Raw genomic sequence first — 26381 nt, forward strand, 5'->3', positions numbered from 1 at the left:
CATAGTTTAGATTTTACCATGCACTCAACTGAAGAAAATGTTGAATGTTGTCCAGAGGACCTATATTTAAGGCTTGGAATGAATCAGTTAAGAGCTAGAGCACAAGATTCTGCAGGGGACCTTTTCCCCTTTCTGCTTTTCCCCTTCCTGCTCAACCTGCTGAGGACATAAAAAGAGGTGGAGGATGTAGCTGGAGATCGAAAAGCCAGTTGGGTGGGATTTTTCCCACAACAGGCCCACCACCTTTCGCAGTTAAATAAAACAATAAAAACTTTGTTGACAATCTAGCAATGAATATTCCTGTTCTAAGAGTTAACATTCCACACTTCTTTTTTGATTACACAATGCATAAGACAGTTTTGCCACTTCGGATCATTTCATTTCTCCCCCACCCCTGTTTGGTAGATAAAAGTGAAATTTCCTTTCAAAGTCAAACTAAACCCCAGTCAACTGCAAGTTCTATTGCCTTCCTCTCTATTAATATTAGAATTGCACTCTAACAAATAAGATTGTTATTGCTTATATTTTTATTTCTATCGTTTTAACCCTTTATGCTATTATATCTCGTCCTTGCCTTTAAGACATATCTGGTAATTTGCTTATTTGACTTCTGTATATGAAAGCATAGTATCTACCTGTGTGCCCTTTTAAAACAACTGTGCTGACTGACAAGCTTTCACTTGCAGAAAGACTTACTTGCTTTGTATGTGTTAACATGATTTACCTGTGGCCCTGTTTAGAAACTGTACTTCTGTGGCATCTTATTGACTCTAATAATGGGAAGTGTGTGGCTAAAATCCCACTTGACACCCTGAAAATCCAGGGCAAAATGTGAACAGCACTTCCTACCAGGGCTGCTTAAAAACCATCCGTGTTAAAAGAGCTTTGCAAGGAGATTCATTTAAATACTGACTGAATTAGCCTTCTTTCTAATTTAATCATCTATTCCCCTAGAGATATTAATTCCAGACATTTATCAGATTTAAAGATTTTTTTTTTTAAAAAATAAATATTCTGCATGTTTCCCCAGATAATCTGCCATGCCTGTGGGTTTATTTTTCTATTCGTCAGCTGGAGCATTCATTAGTCATTAAGGGACTGGGTGGGTGTTGGGAAGGAGCAGAGGGGAGCAAATATGTTACTGATTATTGGGAGGAGGGAGAAATCAGAGTTGATGGAAGCATATGTCAGAGTCGCAATCCTGACGCCTCTGTATCTTAGCAAAGCAACTAGTAATTGTGCCATAATGAAATGTTCCGTTTTGATAACCAGTTAATTAGACAAGACAATTATTCCAAACCCCGCTGACGCCCACAGAACTGCTCTATGTCAAGCGCACATGCTGAACGACAGGAGTAGCTGTTATTGGTAAACTTTGGATTCCAGCCTGCTTGTTTCAAATAGAGCAATGCTGTATAGTGTAACTAATGAATGCTAAGAAAACTGGGCTTCTCACGTTAAAATTCTTCTCCTGTATCACAGGGATTAGGGCAGAACATAAGGTATGGCAGGACATAAATCCTGCCATCATCACCTACCAGCTACCTGAAAACAAAAAGCTAATTATTGTCATTGACTTTCTAAGAGAACTGAGGACCAAACTAGATGTGATTATTAAATCTTCGCATTTAACATGCAGGTGTTAAAAAGATGCAAAAGCAGCTCTTAGCTAATGCCACATGCATTTTTAAAAACCTGCACATTGAATGGAAAGATGCATTTAACGCCTTGACTAGTTTGGACACGGGTGGCACTGTGGTCTAAACTACTGAGCCTAGGGCTTGCCGATCGGAAGGTTGGCGGTTCAAATCCCCGTGATGGGGTGAGCTTACCCACGGGAAGGTAAACGGCATTTCCATGCACTGATCTGGTTTCGCCAGAAGCGGTTTAGTCATGCTAGCCACATGACCCGGAAAAACTGCGGACAAACGTCGGCTCCCTCGGCCAGTGAAGTGAGACGAACGCCGCAACCCCAGAATCGTTTGCGACTGGACTTAACTGTCAGGGGTCCTTTACCTTTACCTAGTTTGGACTGCAGACTGTGCTTACTAGATAAATTAGAGGTGGGGATCCTCAAGTTCAGGGGCCAAAGGTGTTGCTCCAAGCTTCTCTATCTGGCCCTCAGGATTTTACCCACCCTCTTCCCCTCATCAGCCCTGCTTCATGCCCTCCTTCCATGCTTTCCCCTGGTTGTAGCATGTCCTTGAACTCTGGTAGTGCCTTCTGCTTGTCCGGATGGAGAACAGAGAAGGATGTGCAACTGTTTGCAGAAACAAGCCCACTGCACAAAGGTAAAATTCAATTTGTTGTTTCACCCACTTTTGCCTCTGGCCCCCCACAACAGTGACAAATGGCCCTCCGAAGGTTGTTCAGAAAAGACAGTGACCCTTAGGCTAAAGGAGGCTCTCCACCTCTATGATAAATGTAGCTTTTCTTGCCCTCAGGCTTGGTTGTTCCTGCCCACAAACAGTTTCAGAAAGCAAGCTGCTCTCTCCTCAAATTACTTGTATAAACACACACACCACGTAATATATATAAATTACTGCATATGGAATTGTTTTAACTGTGTTTACATATGTAACCGTTTTAGTGGTGCAGTGAAAAAACTGCTTGCACATTTGCAAAGCTAAACAGGGTTCGGTCCAGTTTCAAATTGGATAGGGGATGGAGTTTCCTGCATTGCAGGGGGCTGGACTAGATGACCCTTGGGGTCCCTTCCAGCTCTATAATTTTATGATTCTAATATGCTATTCCTATATTTTAAACAGCTCTGGAATGCCTCATGGGAAGTGAGACGTTCATGAAATAAATAAACGTGACTCTCCTCTTTAACCTCGTCGTGGCAGAGTACCACACGCAGTGGTGGAGAGATACTGCCGGAACCAGAGATGCTGGATAAAGAAGTAAACTTTCAGACGTTTCCCCTTCTAGCATTTTGCACACAAGGGACAATTCAGAACCTTAGCTTGTTCCAAGAGAGAAAGGAGGATCAAACTGAAGAGGAAGCAACAGCATTTAATTATCCTTAGAGATATTCAAAGAAGAGTGAACTCAAGAACAGTTCATGCTAATGTTGAACAAAGCAGAAGCTCTTGCACCTCTAAGTAGAAGTCAAAAGAAGTGTGGTGGATCCTTAGAGACTAACCACTCCATTGTGAATTTAGCTTTTACAGGCAATTGCTAATCATGATTTACATCTGTATCATCCCATGAATACAAAGAGCGCACTTGGACAACAGGACTTCCCCCATTCCTTCCCCCTACCCCCGTGTGCTCCCTAAACCTGTTCTGCCTTTCCCCCCAAGTCTCAGGAGCAGATCTAGGGAGGACTGCAGAACACGCGCAGGAAAAGCAGGGGGAGTCCAATTGCACAAGTGGAAATCTTTGCATGGATGGGACAGTTACTTAGCCCTACAGTGGATACAAGCCCCAGTCTCTTAGCTATGACGCTATAACATGCATGATGTAGGATTCATAGAGGTATGCTCTTTCTGCTAACATGCATATTCCTCTGGCGTTCATCTACACAGAAAACTGAGGCGCACTCTGGGTTCTCGCTGGCGGAAGTGTACATAAGGGAGTCACTCAAGTCCAAACAGTACAGAAGCAAAGTGCTTACTTGGATGAACCCTGTTCAGTTTATATGAACACAGCAACAAACAATCAGACAGGGGGCTCAACCAGCCGAAAATGAGAGATTGAATCTGGGGTCTTCAGCATGTAAAGCACACATTTGACCACTGAGCTGCAGGCCTTGCCCTAAAGAGAAATAGGAAATCACCTTGTACCGCGTCAGATCATTTGTCCAGCTACCTCAGTATTGGATTTTTTTGATTGGCAGAAACTCTCTAGGCTCAGGCAGAAGTATTTTGTATCACTTGCTACCTGACCCTTTTATTAACTAGAGATACCAAGTGTTGAACCTTCTGGGTCCTGAGTTATGGTGCCTCCCTGAGCATGAGTAATGGGCTCTTGCGTAAGTTTTAAGCAGTGGTTTTAAGCAGGGGACCATTTCCTAGATCTACCTGCAGATGCCCAGGACTGAGACTGGGATCTTTTACATGCACAGTATGCTGTCTACCATTGGGTTGTGGACGTTTTCAGAAGCAATGGCCATATCTTTTGCAGCAATAGGGGAAAACCTATCAAGAAAAGCAGTATCAGCATAATTAAATGGCCTTGCATTGCTCCAGGCTACTTCGAGCTAGAAGTAATAAATTTGAGGCTTGCAAATGTAAAAATGAGTGGTATCTTGTAAATGGGAACCACTCTGAAGTTATCATTTAAATAAAACTAGCTGTCAGTAAGCATACCTAAAGGCACAACTGCAGAATGTGGTGATTGACAAGATACGCAGAATGGTTTAAGGATATTTCTGGGATAAGCCCAGTAGTCCCAGAGCCTTGGGAGAAGTAGTCTGGAAATGAATGGAAGAGTGCTGTCACAACTCGCAAACAATACTTTTCAATCAGCTATTATACAGTAATGGAAGAAACACTTTAAAAAAAAGTAATAAATGTTCAAGCATTTCTCTTAGGTATCTTCCCCCAATAATTTCCCATTTGAGGTGCAATGGGAAAAACACCTGCCCGTTTAGTTCCCACTTATAGAACTTCGCATTCTCCATGGCTGCATTTAACGGGACAAACTATAGGTCTTGAATAACAAGCAGTGAGCAGAGGGGCAGGGTGGAAATACAGTGCCTTTGAATGAAACCTTTGGGACAGAAGAGGAGTTTGTGGTTCTCCAGATGTTGTTGGACTGCAACTTACATCATCCCCAACCATTGTGCTGGCTGGGGCTAATGGCGGTTGAAGTCCAACAACATCTGGAGAGCCACACGCCTCCACTTTGCATACTCCATTACTCCCTTGTGCATCCATCCATTGATGGTGTCATTTCAACCCTATATGACATATGCACGCACCCCAGTTCCCTCCATTCCTAGTTTAGTATTATAGCACACGGCTGGAAGCAGGGAAAATGTTCAAGAAACATTTCTGATGCTACCCTTGCTTGGTAGTGGTGGGGGCCATGTTGCTGGCAATCATATGCTGAAGTTTTGGATTTCTCCACTGTTTTGTATGGACAGAGGTGAGAACTGGTGGAGGGGGAAGAAAATAAAAGCTTTGAAAGGAAACAGGAAATTCAATTTCCAGACATTACAAGGGACAATTTGTAACTTAGTGTTCTTCTACTTCTGAGAGTATGCCCAGGATCTCATTGTTCCTCTTTCATGTCAGTCACAGTAGTGACTTTCTTCATTAGCAAAGAACAATGGGGGGCAAGAGAAGGCTGGTTTCTCACTACACAGTTGGGCAGAATATTGCCTGCGGACTATATTTGTATCTTCAGCTCTCTGAGGGTATACACTGGGCTAAAAAGAAAATCAAATCAAACTGGGAACCAGGTGGCACATCCAAAATCCTGGCAAAATCCATATGGCAATGCTAATTTCAATGCAAATAAGTGGCTCCCAACCCTCTGTTTGCCTTGTAACATTAATACAGGGGCATAGTAACTCCCTGACTTCAAGCACAAGGTCTGGAAATAGGCCTGGCTAGGAGAGGGAGAAGGATAACTATCCCTCCCATTTCCTGTCAATTTTCACCCAGAAATGACTCTCCCAATCTCCACATTTGTATTGCCTCAACAAACTTGGATCTAGGAAAATGGGCTGAGGTGACATCAAGTTGTAAACTAACTCTGATTTGTTAACTGACAGGAATCTCAAACCACAGTTCAATCTTAGGTCGTTTCAAAATCATGATACTTGCAACAAATCACAGTTTACGTAGTTCAGATGTCACAGAGGACTGTGGTTAATTCTAAAGCTACTGGTCTCCCCCTTGCATATGTGGGGAAGAGGAGAGAGGCATGTGCAAGCTCGTCTTTAAAGTGCTAACATATGGTTGAGCATTATGTCCAAACTGAGCCATGATGTGCTTGCTGCATGGCCAGAATGGAGGCAGAAGCTAAACATTTCCCCTGCCCTCACTATTTACAGTAATGGTGGTTTTCTGTTTTTCACAGCAGTTAAAAGAGTTAACTAGAAAGACAGACCATATATGGGGTGGGGAGCATAAAGTTTAAATGCCCTAGAGTTTTAATAATCTCATGTAAGTGATGCAGCATGAGCAATGATGAACAATTGGAAGTTCAGTGTCAGGGTACACAGTCGGAGTGAGTTGGTTCACATTAAAGGAGAAAAATGAAATAGTCAGAAATGGTCGACTCTATCAATACAGATAAATAGCTCGGAGCCTTTAGGGGAAAAGGTGTCAAAGCAAGATGTGCCTGTCACTTGGTGAAAAGCATTAAGGAGAATCAAATCATCACATCTAGGTGCTGCCAAACATAAGAAATAGGCAGGCAAAGACTTGGGGACAGCTCCAGTTATTGAAGAAAGGCTGGGCTAACAGACATTTGTCCCTATTTTTTTTGCATATATAGGAAGTAATATTAGGAGAGGGTGAGAATTGTAGGCAGAAACCCCAGAATTACCAGAGAATTAAAAAGTTGATAAGTAATTAAATGACCACCAGGAGATCTTAAGGCTTGGGTTAGCAGATATTGGCATCATCTATCCAATTTCAGTGAAATATACCCGTATATAATGGACAGAGCTGTGGTCATTGCTATAAACTGAAGCCAAGCTAGTCAAGACTCCTTGGAACAGATTTGGACAGTCCCAGTTCCTCTAGATGGTGCTACTGTTAACCAGTTTTAAGCCTCTTGATTTCTGCTTACGACAGTTGGCACTAAAATAAATAAATAAAGTAAAATAACCCCCCATTTCTTGTCCAGAGCAGAATCGTCTTTGTCTGATTAGATGACTTTATTTCAATCTAGAATTAGAATCTGCTACAGCTAATGTCAAATCAGTCTACTTGGTATCATTGCGAATTTAGGGAGAGATTTGTTTTAAGGCAGAGAAAATACACATTGTGGCAAGGCATTCTGTGAGCTCTTAAAGAGGAAGCGGGGAGCTGAAAGCAGATTACTTGGGGCAGGTACTTCGCTGGATGATAACAGCTGAATTAGCATTTTATTTTTTAGTCAAATATAAACTATCTCTACAGGAACAGCTGCTAAACTATCTGCAAGGTTCAAAGAGTAATATAATAATAATTATTATTTTTTTCTTCACTGGCACATCCTTTAGATTCCTGTGTAAGCCTCTTAGGAAAGGCTATGCCAGCTGGTAAAGAATGAAGATTATAATGTACTCAAAAGCACAGAGGCAGAGTAGTGAAGGCATTCAAAGTTGGGAGCTCCCCCCTCCCCCCTCCCCATTTGTGCAGAGTAAGACTAATGCTTGAAAGGGTTAAGGCGAGGGAGGAAATTGTGCAACTTGCAGAACAGGTGTCCTTGTTGAAAACCCAAGGACGGGGAGATTGCTAATCCTGTATTCCACAGCATGATCAAATCACCAAGCAACAGATATAAATAAAAAAAGGCAGGAAATGAGGAATTTAGATATAAGTGTGTCAGCGAGAAAATGAAGATTCATTGTGAGGAGGCTGGGAAGAGAAGAAGAAAAAGGAACGCTATGACAGAAGGCACAATTGACAAACAAAAATATTGGAGAGACAATTTTGGCAAAAAGGAAGACAAAAGGCGGCAGCATCTACACTGAACACAGCCCTGTATTATTATTGTTATTTTACACACACTCCTTTGCATTAGAAAAAAAGATGAGGTTTTCCTCTCTAGGTTTGCTTTGTCATAAATGTGAGCAAGAACTAAACCAAAATAATAAAGCTGCCATGAAAAAGAAGCCAGCTTCACTTTGTTTACTTCGTCACTGGGAGGAAAGTAAATTTGCTTTGTGGGAGCAGCAGCACCTGTTCCAAAGCACATAAGCCTCTCTGGCTTTGATACTTCAAGTGTATGCAGCCATTTAGCAGCCCGCAAAAAACTTAACCCTCTGTGTGCTGAACAGTTTGTAGCAGTTTCCTGGTTTAGTGCACATCAAAATAATACGTATCTAACACCCAGCCAGCTGTAGGGAAATAGTAAGCGCCCTGGCTTGCCAAGTTGTAGACTAATCATGGCTGCGAGAGGAAAGAGAGAACTCAATGGACTTTCCCTTTGTTAGCCTGTAGACAGTGAACAGTGTGAATAGTGCACTGCAGAGTGAAATTTATAGGGGGCTGCTTAAGAGACTGCCATGCCAAATGAAATTGTGCTGATGAAAAATCAGCTGACATCCAATATGCATGACTCGACAAGACACCAACTCTAGTCTTCTGCGTTCCAAGCCCTGGGTTCCTGACCACTTGTCTTTTTCTATCTTCATAACAATTAAGCAGAATTTCTACGACTGCTAATCCAGCAAACTAGGTACAATAAATTAGCAATTAATCTGCAAAGATTGCTCAGGTGATTAAACTTGTAGTGATTAAACTACAAACAAATAAATCTCAAAATAAATTTATAAAAGCAGAAACCCAGCTGCTGAAATCAGCTGCTTCCAAAGGAAGTTCTTAAAACTGTTTTATATCAAGCCTTCCTAAACAAATGGACAATAGTTCAAGGTCTCTTCACTTATAAGGAAGCCAGTTTGCCTGATCAGTTGAGGTTGGGTTTACCCAGGTGGCAAGTTCTCTGCTCACATGGTAAGAAAACAATTGACAGCTGCATGAAAAGCTACTTCATACTGAACCAGACCACTGGCCCATGTATGGCACTATCATCTACTGGCAGTAGCTCTCAAAGGTCTCAGGTCTTCCATCTTTGTTACTATTTTATCACATTTTATCCCACCCTTCCTCCACAGAGTTCAGGGTGACATGAATGTCCTGCTTTTATCCTAATAACATTCCTGCAAGGTAGGTTTGATTGAATAAAGGCCCCAGGTTACCCAATAAGCTTCAGGGCAAGAGCAGTTACAGGAACAGAGGTCTATGACCAATGCTCCAACTTCTACAACACACTGCCTCTGGCTCTTTTTAACTGGAGATGTGAGGACTGAACCTGGGATCTTCTGCATGCAAAGCACAACCTATCCTGTGATCAGTTGAGCTGTGTGGTTATTGCATTTTACCATATGATGGACATGGTTGTGTGAATCAGGCCTTGGACAAAACAAAGCAAGCCAGTGACTGCTCTGATTCCCAGCATGAGATGAAGAAGATCAAACAAACTCCCGGAAGAGTGATCTCAGGGAGATATCCCATGAAAATAAGGAGATTGCCCACCTCCCACTAGTCATCAGCATCCCTTGCCACTCCAGCAAGGGCTGCGTGCATTTCCAGTGACTAAGGAATTGCAGGTAAACACTATGACTCCCAGCCCTACCAATAATCCCCTCTCCACAAAAAATGCAAAGGGGTTGGGAGGTGCCAGGGTGAAGCTTCTATCTTGCCAACTTACAGAGATCCAACTATGAAACATATTCCGAGTCACAAGCTCATTGGTCAAGAAAGTCCAGAAAGGACTCTCGGTGTTTTGCCATCCTGTTATTCACTCCACATGATCAAGATTGTGGAGGGAGAGAGAGAGCCCAGCCAAACACGCTGCCTCCTGTCCACATTTGGAGCTTGCCTGCAAAAAGGAAAGCATTCTGAGCATGCCCGTGCTCTTTTCATGGTTGGGAATTCTGCACAATCATACGCATGGAAGATGGATCAAGCAAACCAACGGATTCAAATTACAAGAAAGGTGATTCTAACTAAACATTACTAAGAACGTTGTAACAGTAAGAGCTGTTCAGCGGTGGAATGGACTACTGCAGAAGATGGCAGACTCTGGTTCACTGGAGGTTTTAAATCGTATGTCAGAGATTACGTAGTTCTGATTCCTGCATTGCAGGGGGTTGGACTACATGACCCCTGGGGTCCCTTCCAACTCCATTTTCTAATTATTATTTTTGTATGCCACCTCTCATCCAAAGATCCCAGGGTGGGTCACAACAGAAAAACAATTTTATGACTTTATGGAGAGAGCACATGCATGCTTAGAAGGGTTTCTTTTGTGGACAAGCACAGAATGTATGGACAGGATGGTGGTGAGCTATACCTTGCCTGGGGACAGTGCGTACAGCACCACTCTTTCCATGTGAACTTAATTGGGTGGAGGGAATAATGTTGAATTAGGGATAGGATGAAGGGATCAAATGTCAGATCCTAATCCCAGACAAATCAAAAGCAAAGCCATCCAGGAACTAATCTATTATTCCTTCAACACAATCCAGATCTCAGTGTGCCAAAAGCAGAGATCAACCGCACTGCAGAAATATGGCCACGGAGTATATAGTTCTATATGACTTTAGCAAAAGAAGCAAGACAGACTACAAGAGGGAATATATACAATACATTCCTAACTTTTACATGTGCTACTGTAAAACATGCACGTAAGATTGTTTTAGGGACTTAGACTGTGCCTCTGAAATGCTTAGTAACTACCATCTGCCATGTCTGAAGCAGCTTTTACAGCTTTTTAAAATTGTTTTGAAGCAGGTAAAAGGCATCTGCTTTCATGTAGCCTTTTATGCTTTCTTACTCTTCAAAAACCACTTTTCCTTGGACTATGCTCAATCTTTCCCACCAGCAGATGGCACGGGAATCTGTGGTCCTCTATAAGTTGATGGACTACAACTCTGAAAAGGGGGGGGGGCTAATGGAAGTCACAGTCCAACAACCTTTGCTAGGTCACATTTTCCCCACCCCATTTCCTTCCAGCACGTTCAAGAATGAAACATCCAATAATTATTTTAGAAATTCACCAGACCCGGTGCAATCTGAGCTTTGCTTTAGTCTCTTTTCCTGCTTTGCTGACTTGCATTTCATATGACCATGGGAAGGGGTTGCAATTAGGAATCTGATAAAGGATTTATCCTCTGAAATGAGGTCCTCTCTGGTGTTTATAAGGTTATCAAGTTTCTAGTACTATATCAAAGGGTCTAGTGCCAAGGCATCAGTAAGCGGGGAGGCTAGTCCTACGCTGCTCTACACAAATAATTATCTGTACACAGGCAAAGAGTAACGGAGTAATCATCAATGCCCCATTCAAGTGAGCTATAAAAGTGCAGAAAGTTAGAAAACTACATCAGAATTAAAAAAGAAAGACATTGGCCTCATTAAAGTTAAACATATTCATGGTACTTGTCACCTACACAAAACAATATAAAATGCAGAACCATTTTCAAACACATTTTAATTTAAATTGGTTTCTCCACCTGCTTCTCCTTTCGCAGATCTAACCACCTGGAACCCTTCCAGTGGGAGGATCTAAACTGTCAGGAAGTATTTGAGTCTCGTATGCCTGCTCTTTTTCTTTTGGCAGGCTTAAGTTCAGTGCAACCACCAGAGAGCACAAAAGTTGCCATTAAGGACAGTTGGTCTCTGAAACTAAACGGATGAAATTACCAATTAGAGATTTTCGGCCCAGAAATGCTGCTACCCATATCGATGGGGTGAGTGGAAGATTTCTCAAATAATCTGACTTCAGATATTAAGATTCTCTAGCCTTGTTCAAAGCCTAAGCACAACTGGTGCATAGAGAGAGTAGCTTCAGGGATAGGCAACGTGGTGCCCTTTAGATGTTGTTGGACTATCACTTTCATCAGCCCCTGTTAGTATGGCCAATAGTCAGAGATGATGAGAGAAGCTGTAGTTCAGCTGGAAGGTACCATGCTGCTACTCCTGCCATAGCTTATGTCCTCTCAAAATTGTGAACAAGCAAAACTAGGAAAAATACATTTAGATGATAATCACAACACGGTAATATGAAGTTATTCACTGCAAAGCAGGTGGATGGAGATGGGCCTGTTTCTCTGCACTAGTCATCCCTTCATCTTTGCACTTCCAGTAGCAGTTACTGGGGTGAGCATTGGGGGTCTTTGAAACTTGAAGGAGAAACACTCTAACAGACTGCTGTGATCTACTGGGTGCATAAGGGATATATACTATATTTACTGTTGTTTGCAATACCCTGAGTTTTAGTTGTTTTTTAGGCAAGCTTTTGCTGAAGTCCTAGCTTTGAAGAAGAAAAGGTAAATCGGTATTTTTGTGCATTGAACTGCCCTGAGATCTACGGATGAAGGGCGGTTATACCAATTTAATAAATAAAAAAATAAAATAAACCAAAGCAAAATCGAACGAAAAACAGTGCAGATATTTTTTTCTTTCAAGAAAAAGAAAAGCATGGCATCATCAAGAAAAACAAACATACTAACTTTCAGCAGTAAGGTGGACAAGGAATGTACCTGTTTTTGTTCTTCTCCTAAACTGTCCCACATCGATGCAACAATTTTTGATACATCCCCAAAGGTAGCGTTGGGGTTTTGTCCTTTGATAGCGGCTTGTGTATCTCTGAAAAACAGGGCATAAGCTGACACTGGCTTCTGGGGTTCATTGGGGTCCTTCTTTTTCTTCTTCTTTTGGTTTTTGGGCTTTTTGCCCAAATCTGTTAGTGGTCTCTTCTCTCCAGTTACCTGTCAAAAGTCAAGACGGAATTGTTAATTATCACCATTCAGTTCAGTCCTGGTTCAGATTAAAAATTCAAGACAACTTGGAATGATAGGGAAGGTAGCCAATGACTCAAGAAAACTAAGAACCCTTATCAGTAGCCTTCCGTATAGTTGCTTGTGATCTTCTGTTCTTAAGGAAGTATGATGCCACCAAGTCAAGAAAGGCCTCGGATTCCTTTTATAGATGCTCCATTCACAATTCTGAATTTTTGACATCTTTACTACCCCATACTTGATCTTTATACAAATTACTGCAAGTAGCTCTGAGTGCCACCACTTTTGCTGTTATGCTAAGGGTAGGTTCACACATGCATGAGTATTATTTGATTTATTGTGCAGCAGCTGGATTTATGAATTTGCTTCATTGGAAAGTTCTTATGGTTCATGTGGCATAAGATAATAATATCCCTCTTCAGGTACCCTACAGCTGACTTTAGGAAAAATGGGAGGGCAGTGGGGACCACCAAACTAGCTCCAATCCCCAGTCACCATTGTAAAGTGGGGAGTCTGCTGTACTCATAGAAACTCCGCATGTGTTTTAGAACCTGGGAAAACCAGGAAAACAATGAGCAGGGGAAGCTCCCTACTGCTTCAGGTGTTCATCTTTCAATTCATGGAGGGTAACCAGGTCAGGAGTGGGTGTGTAGCTCTTCCCTACTGCCTCTCTCATACATTTACTTGATTTTAGATGCAGAACATCTGAAAAGGGCTAATATAAACATTCTTTCTGAACAGTTTGGTCAGGGATGGCTCATTCATATACATAAGCCATCATTTAATGGCTGGAAGAAGCGGACCATTTGGATCCCTTCCAATCGGGATTCAGGACTCATCATGGGACTGAAACAGCCTTGGTCGCACTGGTCAATGATCTCCAGTGGGCTAGGGACAAAGGTGAGAGCTGTTTCCTAGTTCTGCTGGATCTCTCAGTGGCTTTTGATACCATCAACCATAACATCCTTCTGGACCATCTAGAGGGGCTGGGAGCTGGGGGCACTGTTATACAGTGGTTCCGCTCCTTCCTCCTGGACTGTGTTCAGAAAGTGGTGGGGGAAATGAGTGTTCAGACCCCTGGGCTCTCACTTGAGGGGTGCCTCAGGGTTCTGTCCTCTCCCCCATGCTTTTCAACATCTACATGCAGCCGTTGGGAGAGATCATCAGGGGGTTTGGGCTGGGTGTTCATCAATATGCGGATGATACCCAGCTCTACCTCTCTTTCAAATCAGAACCAGTGAAGGTGGTAAAGGTACTGTGTGAGTGTCTGGAGGTGGTTGGAGGATGGATGGCAGCTCACAGATTGAGGTTGAATCCTGACAAGACAGAGGTACTGTTTTTGGGGGACAGGAGACGGGCAGGTGTGGAAGACTCCCTGGTCCTGAATGGGGTAACCATGCCCCAGAAGGACCAGGTGCGCAGCCTGGGAGTCATTTTGGACTCACAGCTGTCCATGGAGGCGCAGGTCAATTCTGTGTCTAGGGCAGCTGTTTACCAGCTCCATCTGGTATGCAGGCTGAGACCCTATCTGTCCGCGGACTGTCTCGCCAGAGTGGTGTATGCTCTAGTTATCTCTCACTTGGATTACTGCAATGCACTCTATGTGGGGCTACCTTTGAAGAAGACCTGGAAACTACAACTAATCCAGAATGTGGCAGCTAGACTGGTGACTGGGAGTGGCTGCCAAGACCACATAACACCAGTCTTCAAAGATCTACATTGGCTCCCAGTGCATTTCCAAGCACAATTGAAAGTGTTGGTGCTGACCTTTAAAGCCCTAAACGGCCTCGGTCCAGTATACCTGAAGGAGCATCTCCACCCCCATCGTTCTGCCTGGACACTGAGGTCCAGTTCTGAGGACCTTCTGGTGGTTCCCTCACTGAGAGAAGCCAAGTTGCAAGGAACCAGGCAGAGGGCCTTCTCGGTAGTGGCACCCACCCTGTGGAACACCCTCCCACCACATGTCAAAGAGAAGAACAACTACCAGACTTTTAGAAGACATCTGAAGGCAGCCCTGTTTAGGGAAGCTTTTAATGTTTAACAGACCACTGTGTTTTAATATTTTGTTGGAAGCCACCCAGAGTGGCTGGGGAAACCCAGCCAGATGGGTGAGGTATAAATTATTATTATTATTATTATTATTATTATTATTATTAATATATGGGGCAGTCATCAAGTGGTAAATGTGCATCCAAGAAGGGGGAAAGGAAGAGCCACCTGCTGCCACAGCAACCAAGTAAGGGAAAAGGAAAATCATAGGTAAGTGAATGGCTAAAGGGGGTGAGTGAGTGAGGCATGGGAAGGAGGGAGTCATCTTCAGTTCATATTACAGTCCTAACTGGGGAAGAAACCTGAGTAATGTAAAGTTCACATTCCAAGCCAGGGAATGGCAGACTTTTGTGGCATTGTAGGAACTGCCATATACCAAGTCAGATCATTGGTCTATCTAGTTCAATATTGTCTACACTGACTGGCAGAAACTCTTCAGAGTTTTCAGGCACGAATCATTCCCAGCCCTTTTTGGAGATGTTGGGCATTCTGTATGCAGAGTGTGCACTCTTATCACCAAGCTGTGGTCTTTCCCATTAGGTAATGGTGTGGATATTTTGGGAGGAAATGCTCAGTAATCTCCCCTCAAATCTAGCCTGCCTCTTTTGACGGGCCCCTGCATTTTTAAAGATCTTGCCATTGATTTGCAGGCAGGGGCCTGTGTTTGTTGCCTGCATTATTCTGCAATGCACATCTTGGACACTGAAACTGCTGTACGAATAAATAATAATTCATATTGTACTGTTAACCTTGCTCACATTTTTTAGAGCTGTATATCGTATCAAAGCACTCCTCAAAGTCTGATTAATGGGTTTGCCGCACTCTTTGCTGCTCATATTGTCACTTCTCCAGAGACAGTAATGATTAGGTTAGTTGAGCATGTTCTCCCCACAGTGAAGCCCAGGCTCTGTTTACATGGCTCCCTGCGTCAGCTGTGTTAGGATTCTTCGCAGCCTGTGGGCTGAGAACTTGCACCAACACTCTGTGAATAAGGGGTGTGTTTGCGTGTGTGAGCAAAAGAGAGAGAGAGAAAGGCCCTTTCATTTCTCCTTTCTAAGTGGCAGTCAAAGAGTTCTATTCCAGCTACGCCTTGGCACTGAACTTTAACCTTCCCTGTTCTCCAGCATCACTCTGCAGTTTCTTTCATTTGTCTCTATATTGCTGAGATTTACAAATGTCAAAACTGCTTTCTGTGTGGGTGTAGCAATGCTTTCCTTCATTCTCTGTTGCGAATGTCAAGGCTAAAGATCAAAAGCAACAACGTTTGCAAGAAATATCAGATTCTTCTCCTCTTCTTTCCCCCACGGACCTGTAATCTCCCTCAGCGATTCTGGCAAAACATCTCCCTGGGGAGTTTCAAGTTTCTCTCACTAACCAACCCCTCTCACTCTTTTTCTGCCTGTGATCTCTGTAGTCATTTCCAAATCACTGCAGGTTCATTCAACAGTTCATACATTTCACCATAACCTACTGACAGAAGTTTAAACATCTTTCCCTTTTCTTTTTCCCAGACACATCAAGTCCAGCTTTGAGATCACTGAAATTTTCACCATCAGACAGTGCTTTTTATAAGGTCCAGGAATACAGCAGGAGGAGGTGATAGAATCCTGAAGGGGTAAAACTGCACTGTGCTATGTCAGACTGCAGGGGTGGGTGTGTGCACCATTTTTTAATGAGCAACCATATAAATATTCCCTGCCAAACAACAACACTAGCACATGAGGGAAAGGGGCTCTATTCCGGCCTGTTCTCTGTTGTGTCTAAATGCAGAACCTTACATTTGTCCCTACTGAAATTAATTTTGTTAGTTTGAGCCCAGTTCTGCAATCTATTAAGGTCGTTTCGAATTCTGATTCTGTCTTCTGCAGCATTAGCTATCCCTCCCAGTTTGGTGTCATCTGCAATTTGGATGAGCACCCCCTCAATTCCTTCATCCAAGTCATTTATAAATATTTTGAATGACAGTGGGCCTAGGAGAGAACCTCGTGGTACCCCACTTGACACTTTTTCCCAGGATGATGAAGAACCATGAATGAGTACTCTTTGGATTTGGTCAGTCAACCACCTACAAATCCACCTAACAGTGGCCTCATTCAACTCATATTTTACCAGCTTCCCTGCAAGAATATCATAGTGTATCAAAATATACTATGTCCACAGCATTCCCCTGACCCATCAACCTTGTAACTTCATCAAAAAAAGAAAAGAAATGGAAAGAGATGCCCACCACTACTGCAAGGTACATGGAGGAAGCCATCTTTTACTTTGTACAATTCCCCAGGAAAGGAAAGTGTATTATGATGTACAGTGGCTTCCTGGGAGTATTTTTATACACTTAGGAAAAGAAAGCTGTGCAGTCACAGGGGAGGTATTAGCTGCTGCAGGCAGCTGTAAAATCTTAAGAATGAAAGAGACAGCCCTTGGACCACCTTGTAAGCACTTTAGTTTTTGCAAAACTGGGTGGATTATCCTAAAAGGTCTGCCTGCAAACAGGCAAGACGGTGCCAGTTCTATGAACATGTGAAACCAGCATGGGATGGAAATTGTTTGATCTAACCATCCCATCCCCATATCACTTAGAGGGAGGATTATTATTTCTTACTGATGATGGACAATTTACAAGCTTGCAGTGATACTTTTTAAAATAAACCATCCATACCCCTTTCCATGAAAATCCAGAAGAGAAAACAAAAGGAGAGGTTAAAGAATCATAGAGGAAATCACTGGTCGCAGAGGTCGGAGCAGAGTACCTACATTATGGTTGGTCCTCAGGCAGTTTGATTGACCACATTTATATACCACCTTTATGCCAAGTCACTTTACAAGTTTAACATGTAGCTTGCCCTGATCACATCATTTAAAGTATTCTGCAGCTGGCTGTATAGTTCTGTATAGATTATGCCTCCAGGTATTGGAACTCCCTCCTTGGAGACATACAATTGCCATTGCTGGCCTTTAGAATCTAGTGAGAGACTTATTTATTCACCCAGGCCTTTGGGAATGAAGTGCCCTGGGACTTCTAGCTGCACAGGTAGAACTAGAGTACCATAATCCCATGCTTTCCATTTTAAATGGAATTTAAGCTGATGGTCTAATTATGCTGCACATGGCTTTGGGCTCTCAGCTGGGTGAAAGAGTGACTTAAAAATCAAATAGATCAAATAACTTTATTGCCTTGTGCTTATATTTTCCAGCTAGCTTGTGGAAGAGATAATGCTGGGGGGGGGAACAGTCTTTGCACATGTGGAACTGCTGATTAGTTCTAGATGACCCCCGGGATTCCTTCCAACTCTACAATTCTTTGATAAATAAAGGAACCAATGCGTTCTAGTGCAGATCATTATTAATCTGTGCTGTCACCATAAGAACACGGGAAGAGTGCTGCTGGGTCAGGTCAATGACCCATCTAATCTAGCATCCTATTCTTACTGTGGACAACCAGTTGCCTATGGGAAGTCCAAAAGCAAGACCTGAGCACAACAGCACTCTACTTACTAGAGGGGCAACCTATCTCTGGTCCTTGACCCAAATGTACATCCACAACCATATCATGTATATAATATAAAAGGTAAAGGGACCCCTGATGTTAGGTCCAGTCATGGACGACTCTGGGGTTGCGGTGCTCATCTCGCTTTATTGGCCGAGGGAACCGGCATACAGGTTCCAGGTCATGTGGCCAGCATGACTAAGCCGCTTCTGGTGAACCAGAGCAGCGCATGGAAACGCCGTTTACCTTCCCGCCGGAGCAGTACCTATTTATCTACTTGCACTTGACCTGCTTTCGAACTGCTAGGTCGGCAGGAGCAGGGACCGAGCAACGGGAGCTCACCCCGTCGTGAGGGATAGAGAGATAGAGATAGATAGATATATGCTTGAATATTGGATAGGTAACTAAACACCAAGACCACACAGCAACACAATCCCCACATCCCTAGAAAAATAACAGAGTAAAGTCAAATGATGCATTTGGAGTCAACTACTAAGCACACAATGCAACCTAAAACCATACATGCAAGAAGGCAGAGCCTGCTCTCCAAGGGCAGACAGGCTTCTCTGAATGAAGCTGGATTCATAACTGCTTCTGACACCTTGATGGCAGGTACTTTACGCACTTCAACAACTCTGCTACGTACAGTGGATATAAACTTAAGCAAGAATATGCAATTTGAAAAAAGGAAGGCAAAAAAGCACTCTCAAAAGTTAGGGCGCAATGAAATCTGAATACCAAACCATTAAGGGGGGGGGTAGTAACCCAGTATGTCAGTCTGTCAGTCACTCAGCCAACAGGAGAAACTTCTGCAAGTACTACTGCCAAAAGTGCTTGAAACCTGCCGAGTGTAAAAGAATTCATGTTTGTTGGGAACAGTCCGAGAAAAGTGGGAAGGGCAGGAATAATAATGTTCTCCGCTCACCCAGTCCTGACTGGCCATTAAGCTCATTTTTAATGTGTTGGCATTCGTCAAATGGACAGCTGCCCACTAGTAACAAGACGCAAGAGTTCTCGCCCTCTTTCCTCCATCCCACCCACAATGCTATTAATCGAAAGAAAGAAACTGGATTGGTTTCTTAAAAGTGAAAGGTGCACCTATTATTAGGGAGGGGGTGGAGTTAATGTTGACGTTTTACTTTACAAAAATGTAGATGTATATTGCTTTTAATTGTATATGTAGAAAATAAAAGGGGAGACAAAAGAAAGCAGATTTGGGTCTAAGAGAAAGCTGCATTCCAAGAAAAGAAGAAGCCAGAATTATCAGGGTCAGGAATATTTAGAACAAGTGTGGGCCCTTCTGAAATCATGGGTTGAGTTGTGGGGAGATGAGTTGAAGGAGGAAAAGAAGGGGAGCAAAGAAAAAAAGAGAATAATTTGTTCTTCTTCCACAGTTCCCCCAGCAGGCCTGTCTAGCTCTCCCACTATCCCTCAGAGTAATTTGTCTTGATCAGCATTGGTTAATATTGGTTATACTGGCCAATGCTCCCTTCCCAACACAGTGTTTTTAGGGGTGAAGGGAGGACTTACTCTCCCTGTTTTCCTGAGGTGGTTTATGAATAGAGGGACTAGCAGATTCTTGTGTAAGGCCCAACAAGGTTTTCCCAACAGCTTACAAGAAAAACAACAACTCACCACCTTGTTTAGGGCAGCAAGGTAAACCAACCCAAACCCACTCTCACCAAAAACTTCGCAATGTTTCTCAAATGTGTTTTTCAGGCAGATTCTTTTCAATCCCATGCCACGCCACTCAATTTATGGGGAAATGCTGGGTTTGGGAATAGGAGCATTGGAGAGGGTATCTCAGAACCTTCCCTATGGGATCCGCTGGAGGGAGTATCTGCCTTCAGTCGTCTTCTTTAGGGTCTGGGAGGGGAGATCTCTTGGTGACCAGTCTTCAAAGGGGGCTCCCCTCAAGATGCAGTTAAACCCTAGTTTCAGGCTCTACTCCCATGGTATCTCAATTCCTTGAATGCAGCAGGGTTTTTAAAGCCTGCTTCCTCTCTCCACCTGTCATTGGATCTCCTGAAAACCAGCTGTGTCTGCCTGCTGGGCTGGCATCTGAGAGAGCCCTGTGCTGCCTGGTGCTTCTGGGCAGAGTCCTTTGCCAGTGTCCCGGTTTTGCTGTCAGACCCAGCTACAGCCACAATGGATCCCAGAAGATCTGGTTGTGGCAGTCATAAAGTCACAGGCAGCATGATGCTATTTGGGAAGGGGAAGCCCCAGGGGCTCACTGCAGCCACCTTCACTGTTGTCAGCCCTATTATCAGGGCAACCTGGCCAGCACTTCCCTGCTGCTCTAAATAGTTACTGACATTGCACTGTGGTTGGATACTTTTGACCTGTGAAAAGCCATAGAAAAAAGGAGGCTCTTTTTGCAGTTACCAAATGTTTTCAAGAAGCCTCCCTCTTTCAGCTCAGCCCTCGTAATAATTTAATTAAGTAATTAGTAAAATACCAAACCAAGTGCATATTGCATTCGGTAATTAAGTATTAAATTATGTGGATGTTACTTATCGAACGTACCTTTTCAGTTCTGCAACCATTAATTAAAAACTGAATCTAAAGTCTTGAGTAAGAAGAGAAAACCGGGACGGGGGAGGGGAAACAGTTTTTCTGTGAAAACAGGATTTCAAGTGGTAAAAGCCACAGGCAGAAAATACAGTGCCATCGGGGGTGGGGGGCTCATGCAGCTTTGTGGATAGATTCCCAGTTCTCCTACTGAAGGAGTAAATGCAACAGGGCTAATAGGACAAATTCAAATAAGAAAATGGATTTACGGCAATATTACTTTGGGTGTTCTTATTAAAAGGTTTGGGCAGATTTGCCCAGGGGGCTTGCTTAGAAAGTCATGCTAACTTTGTAACCACAGTGGTCAATATTTATGTCACATGCAGAAATAAGTCATGTGATGGTATTCAGTGGTATCTGTCCACCAAAAGATGGAATCTATCATTGGAACAGGAGAGGGAGGCATCACTGGCAATTCCCCCACTGCACTTCTCTCACTCTGCTCAGAGCAGACTTAGTGAAGTGCAGGGGGTTGCAGTAGGGTGATTGCTGAAAATTCTCATCTTCCTCTGCTCCACTCATAGGGTTCGGTTCCATCAGCGGATGGACACCATTCGATACCACTAATACAATCCAAATGGCTGTGACTGTGTATTCTGGCATCCTTACACAAATAATAGGAAGGGTATCTATTCCCAACATGCGCTCAAGAATGAAAAAATGCAAGTCCATGTTTCAAAATACACATGTCTTTGTACATGCATGTGGTTCTGCATAAAAACATAACATGAGGATCAACCTTAACCATCAGTGTTGGTAGGAAGCTGCACATGTTCCAAAAGAGTTGAAATTTTCAATATCCTCTACAGTGAATTAAGTGACTCCAAGTCCTGATCTTTTCTTGCACTGTTCTCCTCCTGTTCTTAGGTTCACATATACAAGACAATCTTGGATCTATTTTTTTGTGTACAACAAGTGTGAGAAAGGCAACTGCACAAGCATATGTCTGCCATGTTTTTAAAGCTTGACGTTAAGAGTATAGCAACAATTGTCAATTGCATGACGTCATGCAGAGGGTAGGTCAGGTTCCCATCATTGCTGAAGCTTTACTGGGCTGGCAAGAGTTCACTCATCATTCAGTGTAGCCCAGACCTTAAAAGCCTTTATAGCACAAAGCACTCTCGTCATATTTGCTAATGCACTGAGTCCCTGATAACATGCCATGAACATCAAGCAATAATGGATTAAAGTTCACGCACTAGGCTGGCACACAACAAAAATAAAAAATGGACTTTTAGCAGCACTGTTAGTTCTGAACATAATCAAAATTGTTTCTATGTTTTAACTAAGAAGAATTGCCCATATTTTGTTTCAGCTAAGAAAACATACCCAAAACACAGAACAGGGTAATCTTATCAGGGTTGGCCTTAGCTACAAAGTCTAGAGAGGCTCTGCTCTGCTCTTCTGAGCAGCTCTGCATCTCCTTTGCCCCATTCCCTGATTGCCCATATATTCTACCAGACAGATATCCCCAGCTCCATTTCCCCTAATGGGAACATCACTACAACCCCCTACACTGCAACTGGTTTCTCACAGGCATAGAGACTAGTAACACTGTGTATTCAGCTTCTTGCTGTAAGATTGCTCTCCCGATATTTTTGCTAAACATGTTCAAATCAAACATCCACTGCCATTCAAAGCAACTTACTGAAAACAAAAATGAAAGCATCAGTTAAACTTAATTCAAATGGAGAATATTACCAATGCAGCAAACAAAGCAACAGTCACAGCTTGTTCTTTTCCTTCTAGACACCAGAGACCTACACAAATAGCACCTTTTTCAGAAGGAAAACAAGAAGGAACATTGGTGGAACTGTCTGGAAGGCCATTAAAAGCCCCAGGACAAATGTCTCATCTGCCCAATGACTACTATTAATATTTTTCCCAAAGGAAAGACTATTCCAATATCAATAACCGAAGCAGCACATTTTTAGAGGGAACGGATTTTCACTGACAACATTTTACCACTTTATAGGACTAGGTGAGGGTAAACAGTTTTCACTGTTGACTATGGCAGCAATTCTAATTCCCACCTGGGAGTGGCAAAGCTGAGTGGAATGGCAGAGCCACCACTGCATCTGATTGGCTGAATTTAAAAGAGGGCCTTATGAAAGAGATATCAAAATTCAATTCTTCTGCATTACAGTGGTTTGGGGGGAAATTATGATACGACAGATTTAAGCGCAGTGATGCTGCTGAGAAGATAGCACAAAAATGAACACAACATGTTGTTTAAACTAGAGGTGGAAAACTTGGGACCCCTCAGATGTTGCTAGGCTGCAACTGCCACAATTCCTAACCATTCCTCCTGCTGTTTGCGAGTTGGCAGCCAATCACATATAGAGAACCACAGGTTCTCCAACCCTGGTTTGGACTATTTGAACAAAAAACTTTCACATAAGACACAAACAGCACAAAATACAAATATAGAAATAACAATGTCCAAAGGCTTAACTTGCAATTTGTACTCATTGGTACAATTCAGAAATGAAAGTAAAAAATGAACCACAAAGGAACAATAATACATTGAACATGGTGTCGGAAGTATATTTCTGGAAACATCTGAGCACTGGGGCCATGTTGTTTTGGAATAAAAAGGGCTCTTGGGTCAGTTTACTGATCTTGCAAAGAAGAATTTAAAGGGTAAGGCACAGCGTCATCAGTACGTTGATGACACACAGCTCCTGTGACATATGAAACAGGAGGTGCCTGACTCAGTAATGGACTGGGTGAAAGCCAATAAAATGAAATCAAATTCTAGCAAGACAGAGGCCCAGTGTCAGAGTGGTTCATTAAAAGAGGTAAAATACAAGGAGAGGAGGAAGCCATTGGGGTAGAGGGGCATATTGGAGGAGGGGAATGGTTAATGTGAAAGTGGTTCAGGGCCCTCTTCTGCTGCTTCTGTACTCCGATGGCCCCCAATGGAAACAGCCTTTTCTTCAGCCACATGAACCACTGGACTATAATGACACAGATTCATATATTATGGGTCTTCTGGATCTGAAGTTACAGGAAGGGAGCAAACTGCTTCGTTCTCCTAGCTCTCAACTAAATTTCCAGCAGGCTTCTTCCAATATGCTGTAGATGGTGCTAGAAGATCACTAGTTTCCATTTTTGTCGGAAGGGACACTTATTTCTCAAAAATATATGCCAAACTATCCTTTATTGTTACAAATTCAACTTTACTGTAGAAATTTACTTTAATATATACAGAAAATTTTCATTCTGCAGCCACTTACAGTTCCCTACCCAGACTTTAAGGCAGGGATAGACAACACTGTGTTCTGGACTATAAGTCCTATCAGTCATAGTAAGCATGGGCAATGATCAGGGTTTATGGGAGTTGTAGTACAGAACATCTGCATGGCACCAAGTTGCCTATCCCTGCTTTAAAATCATGGAAGAGGAGACCTCAAAATACTTTCTAAACATTCAGCTCACCACCTCCTACTGACAAGCTTACTTTTGTCCAGGGGTACATTTTTTGATCATGTACAAGAGCCTCCTACAAACACTCTGACTAGTCACAAACTTCCTTTAAGACTTCTTACTACTCTTTGGTCTGTCCTCTATTTCCCTCCACCCCCCTCTTTCACTGTTGCTTATAAAACAAAGAACGACCTCTCTTTTTCTGTGAACGTGGGATTGATTCTAAACAATGCTGGGGCGGCAAAAGTCTCAGTGTGTCTTCTAGCATCATCACAGATAGTTTTCCATGATATCAAAGGTGCTACTTACAATGTAGGGTATCTGCCCAGGGCTTGTTTCGATACCCCAGATTGTGAGTAGCACTTGAACCGCAGTTTAACAAACCATATCTTCCTCAAAGCTGGGGTGGAAAGGGAGGGGCAAGGAGGGAGTAGCACAAGGCTAACTCTTGGTGTGATCAACTATAGTTTATACTATAAACTATGCACTGTGATAATTATATATGAACCAGGTTACATTGCATCAAGAATCCAAATGGAAATCTATCACTCAATTATATTGCACACATTTTATGGACAACAATCGCTCTGCTTATAACAGGATACACAACTAAACATCCAAATCATCAAAGCAATGGGCACAATCTAGTCTACGTTAAGCACTTCTATGTACCACAGAGGGACGCGGGTGGCGCTGTGGTCTAAACCACTGAGCCTCTTGGGCTTGCCGATCAGAAGGTCGGCAGTTCAAATCCTGCGGCGGGGTGAGCTCCCATTGCTCGGTCCCTGCTCTTGCCAACCTAGGAGTTCGAAAGCATGCCAAAAAGTGCAAGTAGATAAATAGGTACCACTCTGCCAGAAAGGTAAATGGCGTTTCCGTGTGCTGCTCTAGTTTCGGTGTTCTGTTGCGCCAGAAGCGGCTTAGTCATGCTGGCCACATGACCCAGAAAAACTGTCTGTGGACAAACGCCGGCTCCCTCGGCCTGTAAAGCAAGATGAGCGCCGCAACCCCAGAGTCATCTGCAAATGGACTTAACTGTCAGGGGTCCTTTACCTTTACGTACCACAGATTACAACTGAAATTAAGGGGACTTAACTTGTGACAGATCATGAACAATGTGTAATATAGGTAAAGGTAAAAGACCCCTGGACAGTTAAGTCCAGTCAAAGGCAACTATGGGGTGCAGTGCTCATCTAGCTTTTCAGGCCAAGGGAGCTGGCATTTATCCACAGACAGCTTTATGGGTCATGTGGCCAGCATAACTAAACCACTACTGGTGAACGGAGGACTGTGATGACTGCCAAAGAGCACAGTGATGCCATTTACCTTCCTGCTGCAGTGGTACCTGCTTATCTACTTGCACTGGTATGCTTTCAAACTGCTAGGTTGGCAGAAGGTGGGACAGAGCAATGGGAGCTCACTCCATCGCACGGATTTGAACTGCTGACCTTCTGATCAGCAAGCCCAAGAGGCTGACCATATATATTATGTAGATAAAAGCTACTCTTACAAAGGTTTGTTTCTCTAGGAAATGTGGAATAAAAAACAAGGCTGAGGATATGTATATATATTAGCATGACCTCACAGTCTAAAATACGAAGGGGATTTTTATTTCACAGAATCTTTCTATGTTACATATACTCATTCCATTTGTCTGCTCACTAACATCAACACATCCAGAATCTATTGACTGCTAGCCAAAGCAGAATGGCAAGAATTTCCCCTGAAGCCTAACAGACCTTCTGCTTTACAGACTAACTTAACAATTATTACATAAAATTTTTTTAAAAAAAATCCCAAACCTATCTGAGTTAAAATATAGTGAAAGCTTTCTCTGTTATTTCATTCTGGTGATGAGGTGGCAAACTGCTCAACTGAAACCCCAGCTGGATATCTGTGTTTTCCCATTTCCTTCTCCAAACAAATATGAGAATTTTGCTTCTACAGAAAAAAATGTTTGCAACTGGCAAAAATCTTGTGTGAGGGGATACTAAGCCATGCATTTATTGTCACAGTCCTAACCTGAAAGGACAGTACAAAATGATACAGTTGGCATCTTCGGTGACACAGAAAAAGATTTAGGGGGAAAAGACTCTTTCTGAATTAGCTACCTTAATTGCTCTATTTATTATATGCATCAATATAGCACTACTGTGCTTGATATAATTTGCAAATCTGACATGTCTTCCAATTTCTTAGCTGAGAAATATTCTTTGCAGACAGCCTTAGTTATCAAGAAAGTCTCTCTCTCTCTCCTTCTCTCTCTCTGGAGGAAAAACAAAATATCTTTGGTTTGACTGCTGCACATTATTTCCGCCATTGCAGGCTGGCTGCCACTGTCAAACACTATGTCTGTCAAAACAGGCATGGCTGCAC

General features: G+C 42.8%; 1 protein-coding gene and 1 long non-coding RNA gene across 8 annotated transcripts in view; one reads left to right on the forward strand and one right to left on the reverse strand.

Annotated features, from left to right (window-relative positions):
- LOC308479568 overlaps positions 1-26381 on the forward strand; it is a 106216-nt gene that overhangs the window by 37790 nt on the left and 42045 nt on the right. The window lies entirely within an intron of this gene.
- TOX2 (TOX high mobility group box family member 2) overlaps positions 1-26381 on the reverse strand; it is a 256169-nt gene that overhangs the window by 22229 nt on the left and 207559 nt on the right. For all 7 annotated transcript variants that reach the window (XM_081010270.1, XM_081010272.1, XM_081010269.1 and 4 more), the window contains one exon: positions 12212-12439. In XM_081010270.1, the coding sequence (XP_080866396.1) occupies positions 12212-12439 (228 nt within the window). The remainder of the gene's footprint in view (positions 1-12211; positions 12440-26381) is intronic.

Source organism: Podarcis pityusensis (assembly GCF_964106645.2).
Source record: "Podarcis pityusensis genome assembly, chromosome: 6".
Taxonomy (NCBI): Eukaryota; Metazoa; Chordata; class Lepidosauria; order Squamata; family Lacertidae; genus Podarcis; species Podarcis pityusensis.